General features: G+C 34.3%; 2 protein-coding genes across 3 annotated transcripts in view; one reads left to right on the top strand and one right to left on the bottom strand.

The window, feature by feature from the left end:
- The first annotated feature begins 8,804 nt into the window (after positions 1-8,804).
- Positions 8,805-26,923, top strand: part of LOC139973182 (uncharacterized) — a 39,262-nt gene continuing 21,143 nt past the window's right edge. The window contains exons 1-3 of the mRNA XM_071979674.1: positions 8,805-8,984; positions 12,323-12,380; positions 12,849-13,018. Coding sequence (XP_071835775.1) covers positions 8,904-8,984; positions 12,323-12,380; positions 12,849-13,018 — 309 coding nt within the window. The 5' untranslated portion in view covers positions 8,805-8,903. The remainder of the gene's footprint in view (positions 8,985-12,322; positions 12,381-12,848; positions 13,019-26,923) is intronic.
- LOC139973184 (uncharacterized) lies at positions 14,514-19,748 on the bottom strand. 2 transcript variants are annotated; one of them, XM_071979680.1, is made up of 2 exons: positions 19,309-19,737; positions 14,514-16,073 (listed from the first exon to the last, which is right to left on the bottom strand). In XM_071979680.1, the coding sequence occupies exon 2, from the start codon at positions 15,929-15,931 to the stop codon at positions 15,032-15,034; it is 900 nt and encodes a 299-aa protein (XP_071835781.1). In that variant the 5' UTR covers positions 15,932-16,073; positions 19,309-19,737; the 3' UTR covers positions 14,514-15,031. The 2 variants fall into 2 exon arrangements, with proteins under 2 accessions (XP_071835781.1, XP_071835780.1); XM_071979679.1 differs by having other exon boundaries at positions 15,934-16,073; positions 17,905-19,748.

Here is a 26,923-nt window from a genome sequence, read left to right on the forward strand (position 1 = left end):
TAGGCACCAATTTAATATATCTTGAGGCATCAAAATATGATTGTGATCGAGGAGCTGACGAGGAGGATGATGAGTCACATTCCGATTTATACTTTGCCTGAATTTCTAATTCTTTCAGGTGTGTTTCAGATTCGAGCCGTTTTAGTTCCAGTTCTTGTTCTTGCTTTTGCTGTTCTAATCTGATTTCTTTCTCCAGTTTGATTTTTTCCATTTCGATTTCTAACTGTTTCAGCTGAACGGCGTCACCGCCGATTTCTGTCAGAATTTCACCCTTTTTCCCCAAACATGACTCATCAAGAATTTCTTCGTCAACTAATACATCGATCAACCCATTCTTTACAACTTGTTTCCTCGTTGCTTGCCTTACGCCTAAGCTATAATATTTGGCTAATGCCATCAAATCTGGCTTCTTTAGGCCATCAAATTTCTCCCAAATTACATCTTTGAGAAATTCCTGCGGTTCGAATTCCATGTTCTCTCTCGTTTTCTCTCTAGACAATTTGAGAAACAATAATTCTCACAAATGAATTCTCTTCAAACGAATAGGTCACAAATGTTGTAAACCTTTCAAACGGATAGGTCACAAATGTTGTAAACCGTTCCCGGATAGGCCCCCAATTTTGTTACGTTGGAATGCGAGAGGTCTCGATAACTAATTTTTAACGAGACACAAGCCTGGGTTCGTTTCCGTAAGGAACACAGACAAATTGACGAGTCTAGAGATTTTAAATGAGAACGTAAACTATATTGAACAATGGAAATTTAACCAACAACAACAAATGGTAATTACAAATATATAGAAAATTACTCACAAACTTAACAAGATAGGATACACTTTAAAACACGCTGGTCTCTTCCAACGGCGATATCCCCAGCGGCCACGACCTCGATGACGACGATTCTCGGTCCGTTGTACCGCGAAATTCACTGGTCCTCGACGAAGTTTCTCGCGATCCCAGAAACAGCAGTCACCTTCTTTCCGGCGATGCTCCAAAATAGAAGACGGACTTCCAGCCACAATAGAGTGAAGCACAAGTCGAACTTCTCGCCGACTAAATATTACCAGAGTCAGTCCAAAATCAGCTTTATAGCCACCAACTCCTGGCGTAGCGAACTTCCTCAACGGAGACAGAAATTCTCCACCTTCTCCGAAATAAAGACTGTAAAACTGTAGTTTCACAGCAAAGTCCTCTTCAAACTTCTGAGTGGAAGTGTAGAATCAATCTTAGTATCGATATCTCAATCCTTCAGAAAGTACTGGCATGCTGCAGTTGAGCACTGACGATATATAGTAGAATGGTATTATAAGTGTCGTCGCTTGTATTCGTTCAGAAACTGAAAAAAACCTCCGATCTGGGCGGGTTTTTATACGATTCGCCATGTCAAGAATCATCTAGATCTTTCTCGATACACTTGACCCAGTTTCTCTATTCTTGGAAGTCCTTTGCATATCTAGCGAACGTTCCAGAGAATCCACGAAGATGCCGTGCACAGCTTACACGCGATTCCACGTAAACCGACGTTAACCCGAGACCAGCGCGTCATCATAAGAAATATACCAGAACAATCGTGTGTTATAACATTCTGACACGGTAACCCGACCTAATTTCTCAAATACTGATTTATCACGTAAGCAATTTTAAATACTTTCTATAATATAACAGTAGGTTTCTCACTAGCAGTAAGTAGCGTTAGGCTACAATGGGCCCTCGTAACACAGGAAAGAAGAAGAACATGCAACAACAACTACGAACGGGACGATTCAAAAAATATTTCATTTTTAAGGGAATGAGAAGATAGCATTAATTGAAATTGATGTCAAATATTAATATTAACCAACTTATTGTTGTTTAAAAGTTCGTAAATTGATTATTGTATGAGTCTCACAAAAGAATCAAAATAAAACATTAACGTAACTTGTTCATTAGTCCTTAATGTTTTGCATCCCTCGTAATCAACCCTAATCCTCCTACCCCCCCCCAAAAAAAAATATTATTTGTTGGTTGGAAATTAACAATTACATTAAGTAAATACCTAACGATTCTTGCCCTTTAGGACAAACACACACACATTTTATAACTTACATATTTATATTTATATAAGTATATATATATTCATATAATTGAAATTGTAGTTAGTTGTAAAATCAGAACAGTTGAAAAACTTCCAGCCTCCACCGGGATTCGATCCCATGACTGCCGCTTGTATGCAACCCGCAAGGCAGGTCTTAATCCCACTGTAGGCGTTTGTCACCTATATCGAACAATACAAATTCTGTTTTGGTGACGTATTTGCCTAACTCTAGAGACCAACCATAATTCTGTCGTCGTTGCACATTAGCAAATCTCGGATACTACGACGGATCTACTCGAGGAACGCACATGTTCTGGAATAGTTATAGTTTGAACAGTTACGGATGTAGCCTGCAATACACAAATACGAAAATACAAACGGTGTAGACAAAACACTGTATGAAATAACACACTACCCAAAAGAGCAGATTCTACTTAGAAAGTAAGCAAATATCCATCCAGATCTTCAAGCTGGACGTGCCATAGACAAGAAAGAAGAAGAAAATTCAGCAAAATTTACAATCGGGACGATTCGACAAATAATTAATTTTTAACGGAATGCGAAAATATTAATTGAACTTGATGTCAAACTATGAATGCTAACCAACTTACTGGTGTTTGCAAATTAATTATTGTATAAGTATCACAAAAGAATAATTAAAAAAGAGAAAGTAAACTGACCATTTCCCCTAATATTTTGCTAACCTCGTAGCCAACCCTGACCCTGACCCTCCCTCTCTCCCAAAACAAAGTATTATTAGTTTTATTATTGGTTGGAATTAACAATTTCACGAAAGTAGATATGTAATAATTCTTGGGATCTAGGACACACACTCACATCTTATCTATTTATATGAAGTCATTATCAGGGTTGCCGCAGAACTACGGACAAAACATTGGGTAACATTTATATATATTTACACTGTCTATATATATATATATATATATCTATCTATATCTATATATATATATATAAATAAATAAATAAATATATATATATATATATACATACACATACATATATTTGTATATGTATATATATATATATTTATTTATATATATATATATATAGATATAGATAGATATAGATATAGACAGTGTAAATATATATAAATGTTACCAAATGTTATATATATATATATATATATATATATGTTTTATATATATATATATATATATGTTTTATATATATATATATATTTATATATATGTTTTATATATATATATTTATATATATATATATGTTTTATATATTTATATTTATATATGTATATATATATATATATATATATATATATATATATATATATATATATATATAAATGGGAAAAATGGGAAAAAATTATAGGGTCTCACCCCTTTGTCATTTTTCCAGCCTCCTCGGTCACTCGTCTTTTTATGTTGTGCATCCTTGACTTGTTTTAAAACCTCTTGAGCTTTCCCTGCTTCCTTTTCTACTTCTTCCGCCCACTATTTTAGCCAAAATTTGAGATAACATAATTTTTTTGTAAATAGCAACCAAATTTGAATTTGTAAACTAGACATTGATCTTATCAAACCCCAATTTTTTTCTTTTCTCCTGACAGGTCTGTTACATTAAAAGAAGAAGAAATCTTTTAAATCTACTGTAAACTTAATTTATTTTACTGGAGTTAATTTGTTCGAAATTTCTTTAAACTCTGCAATTTCCCAATGGTTGTCGCATGAAACAGTAAGTATAATATGGAGGTCAATTTCACCCATGGAAATTGGAAAATGTGTACATGTCAAAATCTGCTAAGTTATTCAAGGGAAGGTCTAGAAGAATTCATATTTCAGGGAAAAGTGTAAATTAAACAGACAAACAGCACTATTATAGTTTCCGTTCCGCGCCCGAAAAGGGCCGCTCACATGGGATATTCTGATCTCATTTCTTCCAACTATAGTCACCCAAATAATAAGGAGGAATACCCCCAAATTTACTTTGTATATTTGTTTTCTTCAAACTTTCTACTGAATGTGCTCAAAACTTAAAGTTCGACATTTATATGACAAAAAAAATCGACTTTTATCAAACGTTCCGCTTCTTATTACAATAGTATCCCAAAAGTTCTACTGGTTTACGTAATTTTTCTATAAAATGTACACAAGTAGAGCTAGACAATTTATCACTGTCACGGATTGCATCCTTATAGTTGAAAAGAGTATCATTTTTTTATTTTCTTATTAATGTGAATGCCAGTCATTGACAAAGAAAATTTGGATTTATTAATTACTGTACTATTTCAGGCCGGTTCACGGAATGTGCGTGAATTGCATATAACTTCGATGACGGTTGAATTTACGTTTGTATTGATATGACTTTATATGACAAATACAGTCTCTACCCTCTACTACGAAAGACAATTGAAATATAAAGGACGCAAAAATTGTTCTGACGTCCGTACAGGGAGGGGCTAAAGAGGCGGGGCTTACGGGAGGGAGCCTGTGAGATGAGTTTTCTGTCGATAAGAGATCTTAGAAGCTAAACGATGATGTCATTTCCATTATTTGACTACATTAAAGTGTTTCATAAAATGCTAACCATTGCAAGAAAATTTGGGGGCAGGGCAGGTACTTCTTCGCGTGGTCCCAATGGCTACGGCCTTGTATATATTAACGAAATAAAACATTTAAAAATACATAGTAATGTTCGTGAGTAGGTATTCACATTTATCTCCTTTCTCAGTGATCTTATATTAAAGACGACAATCCAGTGCCGTTCGACTCACGGAACTTTGACAAGAAGTATCAATTACTGACTCAAGTTAACTTGTTTAGAGAAATCTCTTTCTATAATAAGAATGACTATAGCTAAAGAGGGGAATCTTATGAGAAGCAGATCACACCGTGCTGTAAAATATAGTAGCCTATCATAGCTATTTATATTTTTGCCAATTTTTTTTCCATCCCAGTTTCTTCACCGCAAATCTTATGTGTATGGGGGAGGGGGTACATTCTATCTACCTCTGGCTACGCCACTGTCTGCGAAATAATAATTTGGTGTAGGCATGCTGGCACTCATATAATATTCATCACTTGCAGTTGTCATTTGTTGGCTAATACTGTTGGGAACCAACCCTCAGGACTCCCCTGAGAACTACGGGCCAGGGACATATTAACTGATTGAACCACCTGTAGCTACGCCTTTCAATATATCATAGGTTTATGTGAAAGCAAAGTATGATATGAATGTACCTTATGTACCTATTCTATATAGAAGATAGCATGGGTGCCCCCCCCCACCCCCGAGGTAAGGAAAGGAAGGAAAACTACAATGGCAACTGTTGATATGTTAACTGGCATATCTGTATATGGCACAACTGGCAAAGGAACTTCAATATATCATCCTCACTATATGGCGCAATGAGAAAATAATAATAATACACATTAAGATTCAAGGATCTCAGAGACTATAAAAGTTAAGTGAATAAAAATGTCTGTCTGTGAATTTAATTCCTTGTGCGTCAATTTCCTTAATTGCATTTTTACGTTTTGAAATTAAATCTAGCAGATCTATGCTGACATATAAATAAACAAAAAAATATATAATGAAAACAAAAATTTGTTTGCCATTTTACATTCTTCTCGTCTAGCATCATCCAACCTACTTGAATGACGGTCTGTCTTTACGGGTCAAAAGTCAAAGGGATCTACGTTGTCCGTACTACCCGTAATCCAACATCCGCGCGGATATCCGGCGCGTATCCAGGCCAGGGGGGGGGGGGTGCACCTCTATTCAACACAACACATACAAATAAAGTGAATATTATAGCACAACCGTGCGTATATATCTAATTTTAACCTAGTTGTAGCATTACTACATATGCCTCTTAATGCAGTTTCAAATCTATGTTTTTAATTCTTTTCCAAACAAGGGTCACCCGCATAGCTGTTTAAATTCTGGACTCTTACGTGATTACAGAAAAAGTAAAGCATTCTCTATTGACAAACAATAATTGTCAGTTACTCTTTTGACCATGCTGTTTATTTAATCATACTCTAAATAAAAGGGAAAAAATGAATTAAAAGTTGTTCCGAATCCAATGAAAGTATTACACTATCATCTTCAATTATGTTTGCATTGCCATTGTGTAGATGTTTATAATATTGATGTATTGATCAACAGTTATCGAACTTGACATATATCGATCAGTATTGTCGCGTTCAAACGGATGCGGAAGCGGATGGCGATCGCGGAATAGAAAATATCGAAAGAGTTTGTCGAGGGGTTTATATTAACATCTTCGAGACCTTTACATTCCAAATGACATACATGGAACTAAAATTACGCTATTACATTTACTTAGTGAGACACATGTATACATGTCGCAGAAAACCAGGTCCGATCCTGAAGATCTTTATGTAACGGGAACCTCTTTGTGAAGCCTTTAGTTTTCCTGAAGTATATTATGACATTGAGGAAACATTATTCTCTATTCACAATTTATTCAGGGCTGTAGCTCTCCCAACCCCTCCCCTCTGGTCAGATCTATGTAGTTACTCAAGAAATTGATAGACTGTCTAATTGATGGACTGAATACTCGAAAACTGAAAAAAACTTCATATTTATGTTGGTCGCGAAGAAGAAAACCAAGAGATGAAAGATGACATAGGAGTAAAGAAAAACAATAACATAACTTAAATTATGGATAAACTCCAAGAAATAGAACGAAAGAATAAATACACATAGGAGATGAGTACAGCTATTTATAATATATTTATAATGAATAGCATTATATGGTATAAGAACAAGAAAGACACCAATGTCTTTTCGAAGGTGATTTATCCAAATATCACTTTTCGTAAATTGTTGATTCCAGTATGCTTATCAGCTGAGATGAATATTATAAGAAACTGATAACACCAACAAGTCAGGCAAAGCAAGTTTTATAATCTATCACTCTGTTTATAAATCAATTCATCTCTTTATCATTTATAATATTTAGTTCATACCTACTTATGATTTGCTCCTTAATATTTCATAAAGATGGTGTCACTAAATAAAATTGAAGCTTTATGTTATTTAATATAATAGTGCAAATCAGTGCATATTGTTTACGTTATTTTTGTAGTATGCTACTCTTTGTTTATATAATCTAGTAAATAATGGTGTTTTTGTGAGATTCAAATCCATCGAAAATAGAGAATATTTTAGCAGGCAAGATTGGAATGGGGCGAAATTAACATCATAAATACGAATCGTCTTTCCTGGAACAAAACATGTGACAGGGAAATCATCATGTTTGCTTCAGAAACTAATAATGTTCAAACTAATAGGAGTATATTCCCCTTATCTATTTCATATCTATCTATCTCTATATCTATATTTAGTAAATGCATCTGGTAATAACAGAGAGAGTGATGTCATCAGTGCATTTAAGTTGAATAGCTTTTTTTTAAATATAATATTTTAATCATTTATGCTTGGAGGAAACAATTCACATGTATCAAGTTTGAAGGATTAATCAACATAAAGTCTATAATAGACTATAAATAAAAGTTTGAAGAGTAACTGCTTTTGTGACATGCACACCAAAAAATTGATAACATTTTAATGAACTATATTTGGAGTTAGGGACAAGGTATTGACATTAGGCTTTCAACCAACAGTGAAGGATAACATTAAGCATATGATGACAGTACCTTGGAAGTTATTAGTCATTTCTAGCAATGATACAACGCCCACCTTTCCACATATTTATAAAATAAAAACGACAGGTAGCGCTTGGCTCATGTAGTGGTGTGGTGGCAAAAAGGGAAAAAAAGTAGAAAAAAAAGAAGGCAAATGGCAGTGCTGGAAAAGACTCTGGTTCGGAAATGTTGACAACTTAACCTAGTCGTTGCAATTTCAAAAGGAACGTTCAAACTTCAAGAGGAATAATGGTGTATTCTTCATTTTGAGAAAATTTGAAGAGAATAAGGAAAGTACTTATGTGTGAAACTCTTAGTTATCAAACAAAGTATTATGTTTACGTACTTCACAGGTTTCTCTTACAATCGCAAAAAGGATACATTTGAACGAAAACTCTAGTGTGTTCAGCACATGTCGTCATAAGATGTTATATAAAAAAAATGTCTTATTTTTCAACAGTGCATAGACAAGATGAGAAAAATCAAGAATGATAACAGCGATGATGGGATACATTGTCCGTATTATTATGTAAAACACAAATCCGATTATTGTTTAACTCACATCACATACTGCTGTATGTTACCTAACTTTATTCCCTAGTATTCATATTGACTTTACGATCTCATGGCGCACTGGTTCAATGCTGCCTGATTGTTATGGTTTCTTTTCACTACTCATAACAAATAGAGATCAATTCTACTCTTCCGTGTATGCGTACAACTTTAACTTGTCTCAAACCTGATTGATGACGATCTCATACATAGTTCATGAGTATATGTAAAGTAGTATCTATCTTTCAACATCCTATATACGGTTCTAACACCAACCACCACATCAAGTTCACCATTGTGTACAAAAAACAAAACAAAAAAACAATACAAGCTTAAAGTTGGTATTGTGGAATAATGACTATTGAATATAAATCAAACACATTATAACATTTCCATTAAGAACTGAACCAAGTTTTTTCTTCAAATCCATATGTTTATCTTCATACCAATTGAAGCTTATGAATATTCAGTATAAGGATATGAGATAATTCAAGGTCTCCTTAGTCTTGTCAACTGTTTCCTTGATTCATAAGATGTATCGTGTTTAGTTGAGATTTCTTCATTCTGCTGATAGACTCTCTCCAGATCACTTCATTCTATAAAGTTCATCGCTTCACACCATAAAACATGAAGTTGACGTTATTGTGTTTGTGCGTCTTTGGTGTTTGCCTGCAACGGTTGGATTTCACCGAATCATCAGGACAGGTGGTAAGTCTTCAAATATTTTCGTGTTTTCAACGTTTGGTAATAGACCATGGCTTAATTTTAACGTAAATCTCTCTGTTTACTGTTCTTTAACTTCTTTTCGAAGCTTCTTTATGCTAAGCTGCAGCAAAACTTAAACTTGCAAATGCATTATTTTCAAAGCACTTAAAAAACGACGACCTATACCAAAGCAAGACCAAAACAGATAAACGAAGCAACTCTGTGTTCTAATAATCTTGTATCATATCAACGCTTAACTATAATCCAGTTATTTATATGAGTTTTTTGTTTATAGGACTTAATTCTTCAAAACGGGAGCGATTTTATTTATAAATTAGTCACATCTGTCATAAATATACTAACAATTAGTTCGCAAGGATCGAAGTATGTTCCCCCGTTAGTGCTAAATATGTAATTTACAGACAGAAAAAGAAGAATAAAAAATGATACTATCTTGTTTCTCAAAGAAATGTGAACCATTCACTAGATATGTATCAGCCACAACAAGTTGTATAACTTACAAAAACACCGTCTAAAGACTTGTATCACCTTGTTTTAATTTTTCAATGTAAATTAAATATAACAATATTTATTCCCAGCTTGAACATATATAGCAGTATTTTATCTTTCGACGACTCAATTTAAGATAATTTTTGAAGCAAGCTCGTAAATTTAAATATAGTTGAGAATGTACAGAATTCATCAAATTTGTTCTAACTAGCTTGTTTGAAGACAGTCATGTTGTCTGTGATTTAGTGCGTTTTGCATGTGAATTAAATATTTATAACAATATCTTATCCCATCTTTATGATTTAGATTGAAGCTATTTTTTATATAATCTTGCCCTCGAAACTGTCAAGCATGTCAAATTATGTTACACCAGACAACATTAATAGATCTGATACTCTGTAATGAACATCGGTTGTAAGATTATACTAAAAATGACTTACAATTCTACTTGTACTTGTACGGTGATATAGGAAATATACATAATAATTAATTACCATACAAAACTGTAGACTGTCTTCAATCTGTAATTTTTCGTTGATTAATACTGCTTTAAGAAAAAGAACGGGACATGTTTATTGATTTCTCGCTCGTTGTCTGTCATTTGGTTAATATATTGTGACGCGAATTGATGACAACTGAAATCTCATTATGAGTACTTCTCGATATGTAAAATAGTAATTTAAACATGAAAACTTGAAAACCAAATTAACAGTAGTCAGAACTGTAAACTTTGTCGAAAATATTAGCGATCTTATAGCACTCATATTTTACTTTTAGTAGTATCGTCTGATGACGAATTGAACAAAATCCTTTATTTTTTATAAAAGTTGTCGCAATGCTATAGTTATTACACAAATATAAACATATGAAAATTACTTCAAGCAAAGAATATTCGTCTCCTTTTATTTTTTTGCAATTCTTTGTCTGTTTCACTACAATTCATTGATCAGCAAGTTTAAAATGATTTTAACAATAATTAGGAGTAAGTTATTAGAAATACAAAACATAACACCATATTTGGTCGGTAATCTTTACCATACCCTCGTGTACATCCTTACTTGTTCATTCGTATACTCAATCTATACTAATATGAGTATTCATTCTTGCGATCCTTAAACTTTGGTTTACTCATAAATAGGTCAAATACGCGCTTAAAATATTAACTTTTTAAATTGAAATTGAAATTTTTAGTTTTAGTTTAAATTTGTTACTTTGAATATTCCATCGACATTAAAAAAGAAATAGCAGTGCGTTTCAAATTGGCAATTTAACCGTTGAATGTATGTTGTTTTAAGATCACAATTAAGTTTGAAACTTTGAAATAAAAAAGCTATCGAAATCAAACTCAATAAAATTACATAGTGCAACTTTCTTTATCACTATATCTTTAATTTAATATATTTTATAATCGTTTTGTTAATTGTTAAAATAAATAAACATGTATTCTGAATAATTTAAAGTTGTACGATTTTTCTTTCTGTAAATATCGCAGAATGGGCAAACTTTACTCTCCATCCAAGCAATTTACCTTGTGGCAGTATTTTTGTTGTTGTAGATGTTCTGTTCTTGTTCCTAGCGTTATCAGGTCATACTGATGGTATTATATTCTATTACTTTTTGTTAATTGCTATACAACGTTCTAAGTTTAATCTCTCTACTATCTTTACGTGTTAAGAACGAATATTTAGTTGGGATTGATTCTTAAAGAAATTGGTATGATTCCTCGTCTATAAAGATTCCTAAATGATACCAAACTTAATAAAAGAACTTAACCTTCTGGATAATGTTATAAATACGGTTTTTGCTTTAAATATTATAAAGAATGGGGAAATTTCACTTTCCGTGATTTATAAACGACATCTAGCAATTTTTTTTTGAGAATACTATCGTTATGTTATGGACTATAGTAACTGGATAATCATTGAAAAAATATGTTTAGAACTATCCCAGGGAGAACAAATACGCTGATAACTTTTATATGTTTATCATAAACCTGCAGCTAAAATTGACTGTGTCCTTCGGCTGTGTTTTACGGTGTATACTTTTCCCTAAATATTTTTAACAGCTTTCTCACTAAAAAAATAAATCTTCGATTGTCATAATTTATGCCCATCAAACAAATGTAGGTTATTAGTACAAAATAAGCATATTAATGATCCAATTATTAATTAATTACCATACAACATGTTTTGGATTATCTTGAATCCGTAAATTTGCATTTTATTAACACTGCTATAAAAAACAGAACGGTATAAGTTAATTAATCGCTCTTTATCTTTCATTTGGTAACCAAATTTGGACAATTGAAATCTCATTTTGAGTGACTATTGACATGTTAAATAGTAACTATTGACATGTAAAATTGAAAACCAAATCAACAGTAAACAGAATTGTAAACTATGTCGAAAATATTAGCGATATTTGAGCACTTATATTAAACTTGTAGAAGTATCCCCAGATGAAGATTTTAACAAAACCCTTTATTTTTATAATAGTAAACGTATTGCTATAAGTATTGCCCAAATTTAATCATACGAAAATCAAATCACACAAGGTAAAGTCTTCTTTTATATTTGCAATTCTTTGTCTGTTTCACTACAATATATTAATCAGCGATTTTAAAACATCAACTGATTTCGTGATATTACTTAGAACAGACTACATATTTGTTTTCAGGTGTAATGCACCACGAATAACATATTTTATAGTTGTGTTATTAAAACGAACAGTAATATACCTAACAAGTCCATTTCGAATCCATCGTCGAATCTGTGATACCTAAATAACATTCTATCTACTAAGAACTTGTTGATTTGTTTACATATTAACAGAATGATCTGGGACCTTCTGAAAAGATCAGTAGAAACAGACAAAGAGGAGAGACTGAAAGTAAGTAATTGTTTTCAAAAGTTAACAATTAAGTTCTTTATGTGTTCGAATTGGGTGACAGTGTTTTTAAAAGATTTATTTCTAAGTTTTAGTATTAAACATCAAACCCGTGTTAAAGTTTAGCTTTTGCTACCTCGCCTTATAGTTTAAAAAAGTGTTTTGAGCAATGGAGTTATTTGAATATTAGCTATTACGAATATTAGCTATTACGAAATGTTAGCTTTTACGAAAATGAACTTTTTAATATACTTTTACGAGATGTCATCGCCTTTTGTGAGAAAAAAACGATAGAAACTTTATAAATATACATTTAAGATTGTATTATAATGTATCAATGTGAAGGGAAACAAATAGGTAAATATCTCTATTTAAGAAGGGCATCATATCTCTGAATTACTTATACCTGGTATATCTGGTTATTAAGAGAGTTTTTTACATCAATTTTCATCTCGACGACTATTTTATCAGGTTCCTCTTACTTCTACTACCAAGAGCCTCAGTATCCGAGAGATTGCAAGGACGTCTATGAACAATGTGATGATCAAACTGAATCTGGTATTTTCATGATTCAGGCCGACGATGCTCCTGAACCTTTCAACGTCCACTGTAATAATTCAATAGATGGAGGTGGATGGACGGTCAGTTGGCTAAATTTGTGTTATTCTTGTTTCGTGATTACGGTGTGAGCGAGGCGGGTGGGGGGGGGGGGATTGCACGGAATGTCAAATCCTAAGGATTTGTCTTCGTTAACCAATATTAATTTTGGGCTGAAGTATTGCAACCATCGGCAAACAATGAAATTGTTGTAGAAGAATATTTTTCAGTCACTCCCAGAAAATGAACTATGGGCTACGAAAGGTATGTGTATGTGTACGTATACTGTATACATCTTCGAATGACATTAAATATATATCAGCCTTTATATGAATATTATGGAGTTGAACTCATCGGAATTATAAATACATTTGATCATTGAAATCATACATGCTTTTCCCCCAACAGGTATTTCAACGTAGGATTGATGGTGCATGCTGTAGATTTTTATCGACGTTGGGACGACTACAAAGACGGCTTTGGGTTTTTACAACGAGAATTCTGGCTTGGTAACGACAAGTTATCCTACTTGACTAACCAGGGTGACTACGAGCTACGTATCGACCTGGTCAGCAGGAATGGTAATTCTTACTTTGCCAAGTACGACCTCTTCAGGATCAGCGATGAAATCAGTAAATATAGAATGACAGATCTCGGAACCTATCAGCCTGAAAGCACAGCAAGTTAGCATATTTGATATTTGCAAGGAATTAATACAAGAATAGTAACACTTGACGCATGGGACAGACATTTTATAACAAAGATGTTGCTAAAAATAGGTTAAAAAGCTTAAATTGGTAGTTTGGAAGTGAAAATCAATTATATGCTAATAGTCGCATTATACCCAAAGTATCTTTTATTCTGTTATAAGGGAAATGTAATTCTTTTCCATTTTTTTATTAATGCAAACATAAAGTAAATGAAATGCGATCATAAATTCGTTTGGATTATGTAAACAACAATGGTTTTAACCTCAGGTAAAACCTAACGTAAAAAATATAAATGAGCTCCTTACTCTTTACTCCTATTCGATGTTCATCTGAGGGCCCGGGTACCTCACTACCATATTAAGGGCTAAATTTAAGAGTACATCCGAGGAAAATCCATTTGCACGAACATAAGTCAGCGTTTTCCTTTGCCTATATTCTTCACAAAAACAAAATCCCAATGGATGTTGGCAAAGAGCAAGCAGAGGGGATTGCAATACACAGATTGTGACCTCATCCTGTACAACTGGAACTTTACCAATGCTAGCCGTGCGTGCTCTTTGAGTTTTGTCGATAATATAGGAGAGATAATAACGTACAAATTACGCAGTCGGTGACAAAAAAACAAAACAAAAAACACACGTTAAAGCCCCTCGATATATACTTTACATTAAAATCCTAAAATTAAATGAGACTTCGCAGAAGTTGAAATTTGATTAAGATTATCTCGTCGTAACATACAGGGAGAGGGATCACATGAGATCGTCTAATTCACCACTTAGTGTCAGTCTTTTAAAGATGAGGGTTCACTTCGAAACCAAATCCGACCAAAACGGGTTGGGCTAAGGGAGGGCATGTGATCCCTCTCCCTGTATGTTACGACGAGATAATCTTAATCAAATTTCAACTTCTGCGAAGTCTCATTTAATTTTAGGATTATCTCTTACGTAACATACAGAGGTCGGTCTCCCATGAGACTTTAAAGCTTGAAGTGAACACGAAGCAAGGAGAATAACTCGTAGATCAACACATTTTCTGTGTCTTCTTTGTTTTATTTTGTACTTGACTAGAGTGATTCACTCTGCTCAATGACTGTGTACTTACTTGTAAACACAATAAACCATATGGTTAACAACAAATAATATGAATTTCTTTTAGTTATTTGAGAACGTTATTAACAATATACTTTCTTTCCTTTTGCACCAGTGAAGGGAATAATTTCTGTTCTGTCATTTTGTGAACAGAAGCTTACGAACAGAAGGATAACATTGCTTTAGTAACTGAATCTTAGCATGTGTTCAATGCACGCAACACAAATCTGCCTTTTCGATAGCAGGCGTAATAATAGTATTAACTTAACAGAATGTTTGTAAATGTCTCGTTTTGATGGAGAACCTCCTTATTGTAAAACTTCGCAAACGTTTTTTCTGACTTCCATCCAGCAACTTTTAATATTTCTTCGATCGGCACACTCCTAGAGTAGGCGGCTGAAGTTGATGCGGCCCTTGTACTATGAGCGGAAAATGTTTTAGTATCAACTCCGGACAAATCCAAGACCAGCTTGATCCATCTTGCAAGCGTGTCACGAGAAACTGCAGCATGCGGTTTTACATAACTAATAAATAGTTTTGAGCAACTACCTCTTAGGTTCTTTGTTTGTTTGAGATAGAACTCTAATACTTTCACAACACTAATCGATTGATCTTCTTGAAAGTCTCTTAGTACAACTTTTATCGGACCAGATCCAGGTCGTGATTGTTTGATCTGGTCAGGGATCGTAAAGACAAAAGTACTGCCATCCCCATGCACTGTGGAGATATCTAATAGCTGCAAGGTTTGTAATCTTTGAGCGGAAACTAGTGCCACTAAAGTAACCAGTTTCAGTGTTAGCATCTTCATAGAAAGTGAACTTAAAGGATGAAGGCCTCTTAAATACCTTAACACTATTGAAACATCCCAAATGTTATCGTACCGACATGAAGGCGGTCTTAGATGATAAACTCCCTTTATAAATCTTGATACCAAAGGATGGTTGCCTATGGTATTATCAGAATCCCTCATAATTATTGATGAAAGAGCACACCGTGCGGTGTTCAAAGAACTATAACCGAGTCCGGAATTGAATAGGTGGGTAAGGAATGTTACTACATCCGTCAAAGACGGTCGAAACATATCCACCTCCCTTTGAATACAAAACTGTCCCCACTTTCTGTGGAAACCTGCATATTGTTTTGTGTTCCTTTTCGCCATGATGAAATGATAATTTTGCTAGATTCTGGTGAAAATCCTTGCATTCGGAGTGCCTCCCCGACAAGCGGCAAGCCAGAAGCCGCAGTTTGGGGCAAAGCGGATGTCGAATTGTATCTCCCGGAAGTACCAGCATGTCCAACCTCTGTGGAATAATAATTGGATTTGCGGTAAGAAGAGACACCAAAGTTGTATACCAAGGTTGGGAAGGCCAATCTGGCACAATAACAATTCCATATGCCTCATCTATTTTTATTTTTTGTATCATTTTGCCAATGAGACTAAAAGGGGGAAAGGCATAAAAATAAAAGGCTTTCCAATTTACCGAAAAGGCGTCCACAAAACATGCCTTTGAATCTGGCTTCCATGATGCATATGTATCTATTTGTTTGTTAAATTTTGATGCGAATAAATCTATGCTAGGGTATCCAAACCTAGCTACAATATCACCAAAAAACTTTGGTTGCAACATCCACTCGGTATGATGTTTCTGTGGACGTGATAATTTGTCCGCTACTACATTGTCTTTCCCTGGTAAAAAGGCAGCAGAAATCCAAATATTCCGTTCAATTGCCCATAACCAGATAGCCTTAGCAACCAAATTAGACTGCATGGAATGCGAGCCTCCCATGTTATTAACATATGCTACAGCTGTTGTATTATCTGACTGGATACGAATGTGGATATCCTTGGAGCCTAAACACAGCTTTTTCAACGCTTGTAGAATAGCTTTTAATTCCAGTACATTTATATGTAAACTCTGCTCTTGTGGGTTCCACACGCCCGACGCTTGCGCATGCGGCCTAAGTGTAACAGCACCCCACCCAAATAGGGATGCATCAGTTTGAATGATTAGAAGTGGGTCCGGAATCAAAATTTCCCGGTAGTTCCCTTTCAAATGCTCCTCCCACCAAGATAACTCTTCTAATGCTTGGGATGAGAGTAAAATTGGACTGTCAAAGTTACCAAAATTACGTTGGAGAGCCGAAGTTTTTTCCCTCTCTAAAAACCTATAAAAGAGGGGGCCATGTCGCACCCCTGGGAAGAGAGACACAAGGTAGCCAATAACAGCTGCTACCTCCCTCACCGAAGGTGTGAATTTCTGTTTTAACCTGGAAATATGACCCAGAACCTCAATTATCTTGTTTGATGTTGGCCGAACTGTCATTTCTGTTGAATTCAACATGAACCCTAAATAAATTAGTTCTCTGGATGGTTTCAATATTGATTTCTTAGTGTGAACAATGAAACCTAGCTCTTGAAATAAGCTGACTGTTTGCTGAACAGCACTTAAGCAGTCTTCATAACTATTCGCTAGTAAAAATGAATCGTCAATATACCCCATACAATCAACTCCTTGTTTCCGCAAATAGGCAAACAAGGGTTTCAGCAATTTCGTAAAAACCCTTGGGGCTGACGTAATGCCCATTGGCAAGCAAGTAAACTGAAACAGCTCATTTTTCCATCGAAAACGCAAAAATTTTCTGAAGCAATTATATACTGGAACCGAATAGTATGCATCTTTTAAATCCACAGAAGCCATATAGCAGTTCTTATGCATTAACTTTAAAGCTGATGCCAAGGAATCCATTTTGAAATGGTGATACCGGATATGCAAATTTAATCTTCTGAGATTAAATATAACTCTATTTGAACCATCTTTTTTGGGAATAACAAAAATGTATTAAACATATTTCCCCTGGGTATGCGTCACCCGTTCTATTACACATTTGGAGAGTAACTTTTCTATTTCATCTTGAATAATACTCATTTCGGCTATTGTACGTTTTGGTTGTAACGGTGGTCTCAACTGAAATGGCTCTTGGTCCTTAAATTCGATTTTGTATCCTGTTACCCACTCAAGGATAGTTTTATCAGATGTCAACTCCCGCCACCTTGGCAAGCAGTTTTTTTTATTCTACCACCTATGGCTTCTGTTGATATTAACTGAAAATCATTAACAACATATTCCTTACCTCGACAATCTAATGTCTTGGTTGTTTTGGGGGTCGGTAGTGGTTCATTTGTCCTCTGGCACGTTTGTTGCCCACCATGCCACGGTCTAAAAAATGACCAGACCCTCTAGAGAATCCTCTGCCACGAAATGTACCACGTGTGTAAGGTGGCCTTGAACCTCTGCCTCTCCCCCGATTTGCCGTACATATACGTGCGGACACTCGGTTAGCCTCAGCTATGTCTCTTAATTTTTGGGATACATCATCACCCATCAACATTGTAGTAACTGGATTTGACCGGTTACACAGATTTCTATACTCTAGTCTCAAATCTGGTCTGATTAACTCACGCCGAAAATGGTTGAGTTCCATGTTCGCACTGCCCAATAGTGCCAGCGCATCTGTGATCTTAATAAGCGTTGCTTGAGTGCCCATTTTTTCTCTCGTTGACAAAATGTCATCCATTAAGGTTGTTAATGCTGTAATTGCCTTAATATTACAAACTTGCATTTTTTGGAGCTTCACATCTGACGCTCTTGTATTGTTACGAAGGCCATTCCAAATGACCTCATTTATCTGAGTTGTCTGCAGCATTTCTAAATTAGCTGGCATATCATATTTGACCAATAACCCTTTGAGCTTGGTTTCTGCCAGGCGTTGTTTTAATACATTATCCACTAATGTTTTAACTCTGTCATCGACAGATTTTCCTGGTTTCTTTTCTAGTTCTAAGAACGCCACAAGGTCCTGAAACAATGCATCGTTATCTGCAGTAGCTGGGTTTGCCCCTTCCGGAGACAAGGGTGAATTGTTGACCTCATATATCGAGTCCTCAGGCAACAAATCATACACTGCTTCAAGGTCTAAATTCCTGCAGCTGGAGCTGCTTTCATTTTGTGACTCAAGTAGCTTTGAATTTGTGTCTTTCCCTAACACCTTGTTACTCAATACTTGAATTTGGTTCTGCATTGCTAAAATTGCATCTTTCATATCAAAACTTTGAGTAGTTTCAGTTGAGGGAATTAATCGGGATGTACCTGAGCCACCTGGCGCATCCAAAACCCCAGACATCTCATCCTCGTCAATAAGGGACATAATATCATCCTCACAAGTATTAGCCATGATTTTGAATGTTAAACCATTCAAGAGGGGTAGATAGTCTAAATATAACTTTGCTTTAAATTCCCTATTCACCCGGAACAGGAGAACACGTTTGCAATCTCACCCGGAGATTAAAATGCACGTTTTATTGTATTAGCTACAGCCTCAGGTAGGCTAAATCTTAACGTTAACTTTCTGCTGCAATCTCACCCGGAAATTGCTTTATAGGCTAAGCGTAGAGCATATAGCCTCTAATCTGTAATCGCACCCGGCGATTTAACCAACGCTTGACTCAAAATAATGGGCAACACAACAAGAACTCACCAAGTTCAACTGCACGAATTCAAAGTCAGTGTGCCACACACTGACGTTAATAGCCGAGACGATTCCCGAGACGAATTGTAGCGAGGCGTTTACCTTCAGAGGCAGAGGTTAAAAGAACTACAGTATACCAACGTTCCAACAGTATACACTACTAGTACTACACTGCCGTGCAGAACAAAACAACAAATATTTTTCTTATTCTTTCAATACTCAATAGCGCACCACGAAGTACGCCAGGATTACGTAACAGTATATAAACATATAGACAATCTGCATTCCAGGAAGGAAAGCACCGAATTATCTAACAGTATAACACTAAGCCTATTCAGGAGCCGGGAGAACCGCTGTAGACGGTCCTTCCACGGCAAGGTGAAGTTAAACACTGAGTGGTGAATTAGACGATCTCATGGGAGACCGACCTCTGTATGTTACGTAAGAGATAATATTGCTTTATGAAAGTCAACACACTTTGCCCTGTTATTAATACATATACATTTGATTAGAAGAGGAAAATAAACAAGATATGCGATTTTTTAACAATAAGTAAGACATGTTATCTTTGCTTCTAGAGAAATAAGAATATAATTAAATACAATCAACGCCAAAAATTAACAACAAGAACAACGGAAAACACATAAAATAAGTGGCTTCGAGTCACCAGCTTTTACAAATCGGAAATTACTCATTTCCCTCGTCTTTTCCGATAAAGAATATGTATAAGAAAAGCGGTGACTTATCTGTTACTACTACAAATTGAGAAACGATGAAAGTAGCCAAATATTTAAAACGTGTACAGATGAAACAATGGAATTATTTAAATAAAATAAGTAAAATGTTCCGGACTACAATAAACGAATTACCTGTACTTGGATTAAAAACAAAGTCTTTGAAACAACGTGTTTCCAATATTGTGTAAATATTGCATCATTATTTCCCTTTTGAGAATGACTCATATTGATTTTCTTAATCCACCTTGATGAAGTTTGTGGAATGCTTCATCCTTAAATCTGGTATGTTTTGATACAAGAAAATGTTTCGTAAGTTTCTCATTTACTGATATGAAGATTTCGCTAACTACAATGTATTATCTTCTTTCTTCATTCTAGATTATGACCGCATGGCTTATCATCGAAACATGTCCTTCTCTATCTGGGACAGGGATAATGACAGGTATAGTAGTGATAACTGTACATCTTATGATCATGGTGCGTGGTGGTTCAATGCTTGTTATCACTCTCACCTCAACGGTCTCTACTTCGACAGCCATGACTCTCACAAGACCATTTCTTGGTATGACCTTCCTGGTGGGCGATATTACATCAAATATACAGAAATGAAACTACGCCCCGTTTCCGCGAGATAGTTAGAAAGAAGAGGAATTCATGTAAACAAGTAGAATCTTCTCAAAATATGTTTTGCGGATATCCATTAACAAATTTCTAAACCTTACTGTTCCACAAAAAAACTATGCGACACAGACAATCGAATTCGATTATACTGAAAAGCTTCGTGTATTAACTTCACATTATTCATATTTAATAAGCTATAACTCTGTCAAAAGATTTAGAAACCTATCGAAAATAAATATGAAAAAATAACCCTTTTTATTGTATACTTGTCTTCATTGTTTTTGAAAGTTAATGATTTTTTCAACAAAACTAAAATAATGTGTAACGATCTTTATCTATGTTTTATGTACTTTGATTCACATCAGCAAAACTGAAAATTGTTGAAACTGTTTGCACTATTTCATCATATATCCCATTTAAGAGTGTAGAGTAACTTTGTATCAATTAAGACTTGAAAGACCTAAGACATTGCAGCGAGTTGTTAAGGCCTGGTAAATACAGTTAATAGTTCTTTCAATATCTTAAATAATATAACTTATACATGCTTCAAATCAACATGATCATCATCTTACGTATAAAAGAAATAAAAGCAATATGTATTAACATTCTTACAATTACAAATTTCTTTGGGCTAGAGATTTTTTTTAAATGAGTATCTTACAATACTCCCATTTTGTCTTCCTGTTAGTGACCCCAAATACATAAACAACGCTTTATGCCTTCGATGGTTAATATCAACAGCCATAAGTTCAAGTGGGTAAGGGTGTTTGATGTATGGAAGCATACTGAATCGAAAGCGTCACAAACGTGTTTGTACTGTTCAAATGTGTGTGGTTTGGGGCCATTTTCTATGAGCATGAGGTATAGTGTAGAACTACATTGTACTGTCTAAATAAATATATATACATATATATTTATTTATATATATATATATATATATATATATATATATATATATATATATATATATATAAATAAATATATATATATATATATATAAATATATATATACATGTATATATATACATATATATGTATATATATATATATATATGTATATGTATATATATATATATATATATAGTTTAGAATTTATTATTTATATATAATATATATATATAAATAAATATATATATATATATAAATATATATATACATGTATATATATACATATATATGTATATATATATATATGTATATGTATATATATATATATATATATATATATATATATATATATAGTTTAGAATTTATTATTTAGACATGGTTTATATTCGTCTGAATAATACATTGCCGCGTTTAAATATCATTTCTGATCGGATGGAATTTCCTTTCAGTCTTTTCCTTTTAATACGTCATGGGAGAAAGTTGATCAGAAAGTTATTGGCAGCTGCGTACTAGAATAATACACACAGACTTTTATTAACGTCATGATCACATGACATCATCCGATAGAAGGTAATATAACTTTAAGAAAACAAAGATAAAAGCGTTTGTGGTCTGACACAGGCGTTCGCAACGATATGGTAAACTTCGTATTACCATTTGGATATCTGACCTTGTGACCTCTTCAAATCTCCTCAGAATGTTAATTTACCGCGTTTACACTCACATAAATATCACTTTACTGTTCTGCAAACTTTGTAGCTCTGAACTTGTATAAGGTACCTCAACTGCGTCTACCAATTGAAAAATAGTTAAAGGGTTTCATTATTGGAAATTTATTCGAGAAAACTTGACCATCTACTACTTATGAACAAAAGTCTTGTAATCAAACAACTAACGATTTATGAACAATGTTTTTAACCATCGTCGTCAGTTTGACTTTATGGGACACCGTTTTCCATGTCGTGAAACACACACAGACGTCATTGTATGAACCATTCAGGAAAACCCCAACTATAAATTTGAATTTTGAAGCAGTTGTAACCGCCTATAATAAGGAACACCCTTTAAGGAACTAATCATCATAGTATCCCTCCTCTGGACCTTTTCAAGTACTTCCTTATCCTTAGCAAAATATGGGTTCCAAGCCTACACAGCATACTCCAGATGAGGCCTAACCAACTGCTTATAAAGCCTAACTACTATGTCCTCTTTCAGAAAACTGAAGTTCCTCTTTATCATACCTATAAAATCCTACTACCTCTTTAAGCAGCTTCAAGACAAAGGTTATAAGATTGCAGAGATGAGTCAATGTAGATAACTAGGTCTCTTTCAACAAAGACCTCATGTAACTCCACACCATTTAAGATTGTAGGTATACTTTTGGTTACTACTACCAATAAGCATCACCTTGCATGTATCGTTATTAAAAGCATTTGCCATCCCTGAGACCAGTAAAAACCATATTCAAATCCGTTTGAAATTTCTCAGCATAGCTTTTGGAAGAGACCTCAGAATACAGTTTGGTGTCATCAGTAAACTTCTTAGCTGTACACAAAATATCTCCGTCAATGTCATTGATATAGGCAACAAACAACAAGGGACCCAAAACAGACCCTTGTGGAACCCCACTAGTGACGTCCTGTCAAGAAGAAGCACAGCCTTTAAATTACCACCCTCTGTTTCTTATTACCAAGCCAATTCTCGATCCAAGACAGTAAATTCCCATTGTCTGGGGAATAAGCGGTGAAGGCCGTATTCAACTGTGTTCTGGAAAGCAACTTTCAGTGACGGATTCATTGCGTGGAGTAGTTTATTCCCATTCAAAGTTGGTTATGTACGTGATAATGTAGGCTAAGATATAGAGCGTTACAGGAACATTGTTGGGTTATTTCTTGTCATGAAAATGCCAGATGAGAAGTAAGGTTAGTCTGACAAATTGCAATTACTGAGTTTTTCTAACCGGAAATATGCTGACAACATGGCGAGTGATGGAATTTTCTTTGAATGTGTCTATTATAGTATTATAATGTTAGGTATTAATCCACAGTGACTTATACGACACTGATGTGGGTACAGCTATGATAGTGTATGTTGTCTCATAACCATGTTCCACTTTCCACCAGGTTGTTACCAACTTCATTCCGCTACGCAACAGATTATCTCCTATACTGCGATGTAATTTATGTGTTTCAGGGCGCCGTAACAATGCCTGGAATATTTCTTTTCACCAATGCCTCTTTTATTCGTACGATGTCACGACATTTTGTTTATGTGATCGTATTAAGACAAATGACGACGATAAAGTCATTACTGTTGATAAACATTTCATCTCCCTCCTATACAAAAAAGATCATTGGTCATTATGGCATGTGAGTTAACAACCTTTCTGTTAAAGCGTATATTTTAATGGCGAGATAACGGTTGCTATAATGTAATGAACTAGCTATTGTGAGCTGACCTTAATTAATATCAATGATTTTTTCTTCAGTAAATGAGTAAATTGTGACAAACAATACATAATTATGTAATTAGCAATTTTCTGGAGTCTCTTTTATTCATTTTTTGTTGAAATTTCGACAAATGCACACTGTTGCAAATGCACACTCTTACGCAAATCCAAATAAGAGGAATGAGTAGCTTTCTTTCTTCGCGTATGTCATATCCTCAAAATAACAGCATGCATAAATATCAGTATTTACTTTCTGAACATCCTACCTACGGAGCTTGCAGCAGCCATCATAACAGAGTTCCTTCTCTACAAAACTATGAACAATTTTGGATGATGTCAGAACATTAAAGTTCTCCTCAGTCTTGTCAAATTTTTGCTTGTTGCGTGAGATGTATCGCGTTAAACTTAGAACTCTCCATTCTGTTGTCAGTCTTGTTCTGGTTCACTTCATTCCAAAAGTCTCATTATTTCACAAAGAAAGAAAGAAGTTGACATATCTGTGTTTGATCATCTTTGGTGCTTTTCTGCAAGAGTTGGTTTTCTCTGAGACATCTGGACAGATGGTAAGTTTACATACATTTCACGGTTTTTATCATTGTCGTCAAGGCTTGGTAAATGTGAAATTCTGCTTCAATTATTGCCAGATAATTCTTTGCTTTCTCCTGACATTATCTTTGACTTATTTTCAGCTCATTCATATAATTCTGCAGATTTTTATTCTTTCTGCAATCATGTTGGATATTGACTGTAACGTCAGTAAATGTCGTATTAAGAACATTATAGGCACCCACCTATAAGCTTTGGTGAAACCGTAAACAATAAAGCCAAGATAGATGTGTGTTTTTATTCAACCTGGTATCCTTTCCAACACTAGCAAAACAACCTTAACATTTGCGTTGGAATCAAAGCATTATTAAAATTCCCCGTTTAACGATTGTGGTAAATCTAGCCCATTCACCTCATTATAAAATACTTCATCATATTTTCTTCAAAGTACATTAAATTATGACTGATTTTTTGTTGTTGAAAATTACTAAGTTGATAACAATTGTTTTGAAAAAGGGAAATGAAGTCAAGAAGATCAGTGCAAATCAATTTGATAAAAAGACAAATAGTTCGTTTGAAGCGATTAGACCCTTTTCTTTTCGTAATACTGTATCTAACGATTTCTGAGTCACTAGTAATTTGATAAGATTTATTACAGTGTTATTCCTCTTGTCATTTTAAATGGAGAGCAAGTTAAATTTGGCATGAAAGTACGTCGTAAAATAACCCCCAAATCACTAAAACGTATCATGAAGCTCGTTCCGTAACCTGTATATTGTTAACAAAATTCGTAATTAAAATTTCACATCATACAAACAAACTCTACGTGATATTCACTCTTAGTTAGAAATTATAAGATGTAAATACTGCAGAACAGAAATGTAGAGATATTTTGCAAATTCTAATTTGTTGAGAAATATTTTATATTGCTAGTTGTATTTAGTATACCTGATTGTACGTTTACTTCCACACTTTGTACGGATTTAGAACTTTCTTGTGTGATTCTAATCATTTTATTTAAATTCATAGGCGTAGGAGGCGGGGGGGGGGGCTGGGGGGGCTGCAGCCCCCCAACCAAAATTTTTGGTGAAAATTCGGGCAATAGGCTGATAATTTTTCGGGCACCTACTGAAAGAATAAAAATTTGCAGTGTGTTTTTCAATTTGTTTTGGTGAAAATTCGGGCAATATGCTGATAATTTTTCGGGCACCTACTGAAAGAATAAACATTTGTAGTGTGTTTTTCAATTTGTGTTGGTGAAAATTCGGGCAGTATGCTGATAATTTTTCGGGCACCTACTGAAAGAAGAATAATTTGCAATGTGTTTTTTCAATGGTTAAACTGATATTATGATTGTAACGACTTCGCCAATAATTATAACCAATATGGAAGGGTAATAACACGGAAAATATAGCCAGAATTTTTCTTGCGCTTTGCGGGCGTTCAACATCTTAATGTGCATATAGGCATTTATCGGTTATTTGCATATGATTTCCGTAATAACCGATGAATGCCTATATGATATGCACATTACATTACTTGTTTTCATTGTTTTTGAAAGTTAATGATTTTTTCAACAGAACAAAAATAATGTGTAATGATCTTTATCTTTGTAAAAGGCACTTTGATTCAAATCAGCAAAACTGAAAATTGTTGAAACTGTTTGGACTATTTCATTATATATCCCATTTTCATCAAAGTGTAGAGTAACTTTGTATTAATTAAGACTTGAATGACCTAAGACAATGCAGCGTTGTTAAGGCCTGGTCAATACAGTTAATAGTTCTTTCAATATCTTAAACATATATAACTTCACAACAACATGATCATCGTCTTACGTATTAAAGAAAGAAAAGCAATATGTGTTAACATTGTTACAATTACAAATTTCTTTGGGCTAGAGATTTTTTTTAAATGAGTATCTTACAATACTCTCATTTTGTCTTCCTGTTAGTGACCCGAAATACATACACAACGCTTTAATTAGGCGTTCGATAAGTCAGGGTTCAAGTGGGTAAGAGTGGCCTAATCAACGTTTGATGTATGGAAGCATACTGAATCGATAGCGTTGCAAACGTGATTGTACTGTTCAAATGTATGTGGTTTGGGGTCATTTCCTATCAGCATGTGAATCAGATGAATACATGAGGTATAGTGTAGAACTACTTTGTACTGTCTAAATATCTTTGATAAATGTGAAAAGACTTAAATGATATATTCTTCTTTCTAAAGAAAGAGATGAAGATGACATCTTATATGACAACTGATATGTATAATATATATATATATATATATATATATATATATATATATATATATATATATATATATATATATATATATATATATATATATATATGATAGATGGCATTAATTCCGGGTG

The sequence above is a fragment of the Apostichopus japonicus genome, chromosome 9, assembly GCF_037975245.1.
Source record: "Apostichopus japonicus isolate 1M-3 chromosome 9, ASM3797524v1, whole genome shotgun sequence".
Classification (NCBI taxonomy): domain Eukaryota; kingdom Metazoa; phylum Echinodermata; class Holothuroidea; order Aspidochirotida; family Stichopodidae; genus Apostichopus; species Apostichopus japonicus.

Excerpts from the sequence above, each read along its gene's own strand:
- LOC139973184 (XM_071979679.1), bottom strand. The coding sequence starts at position 19,005 with ATGGCTAATACTTGTGAGGATGATATTATGTCCCTTATTGACGAGGAT.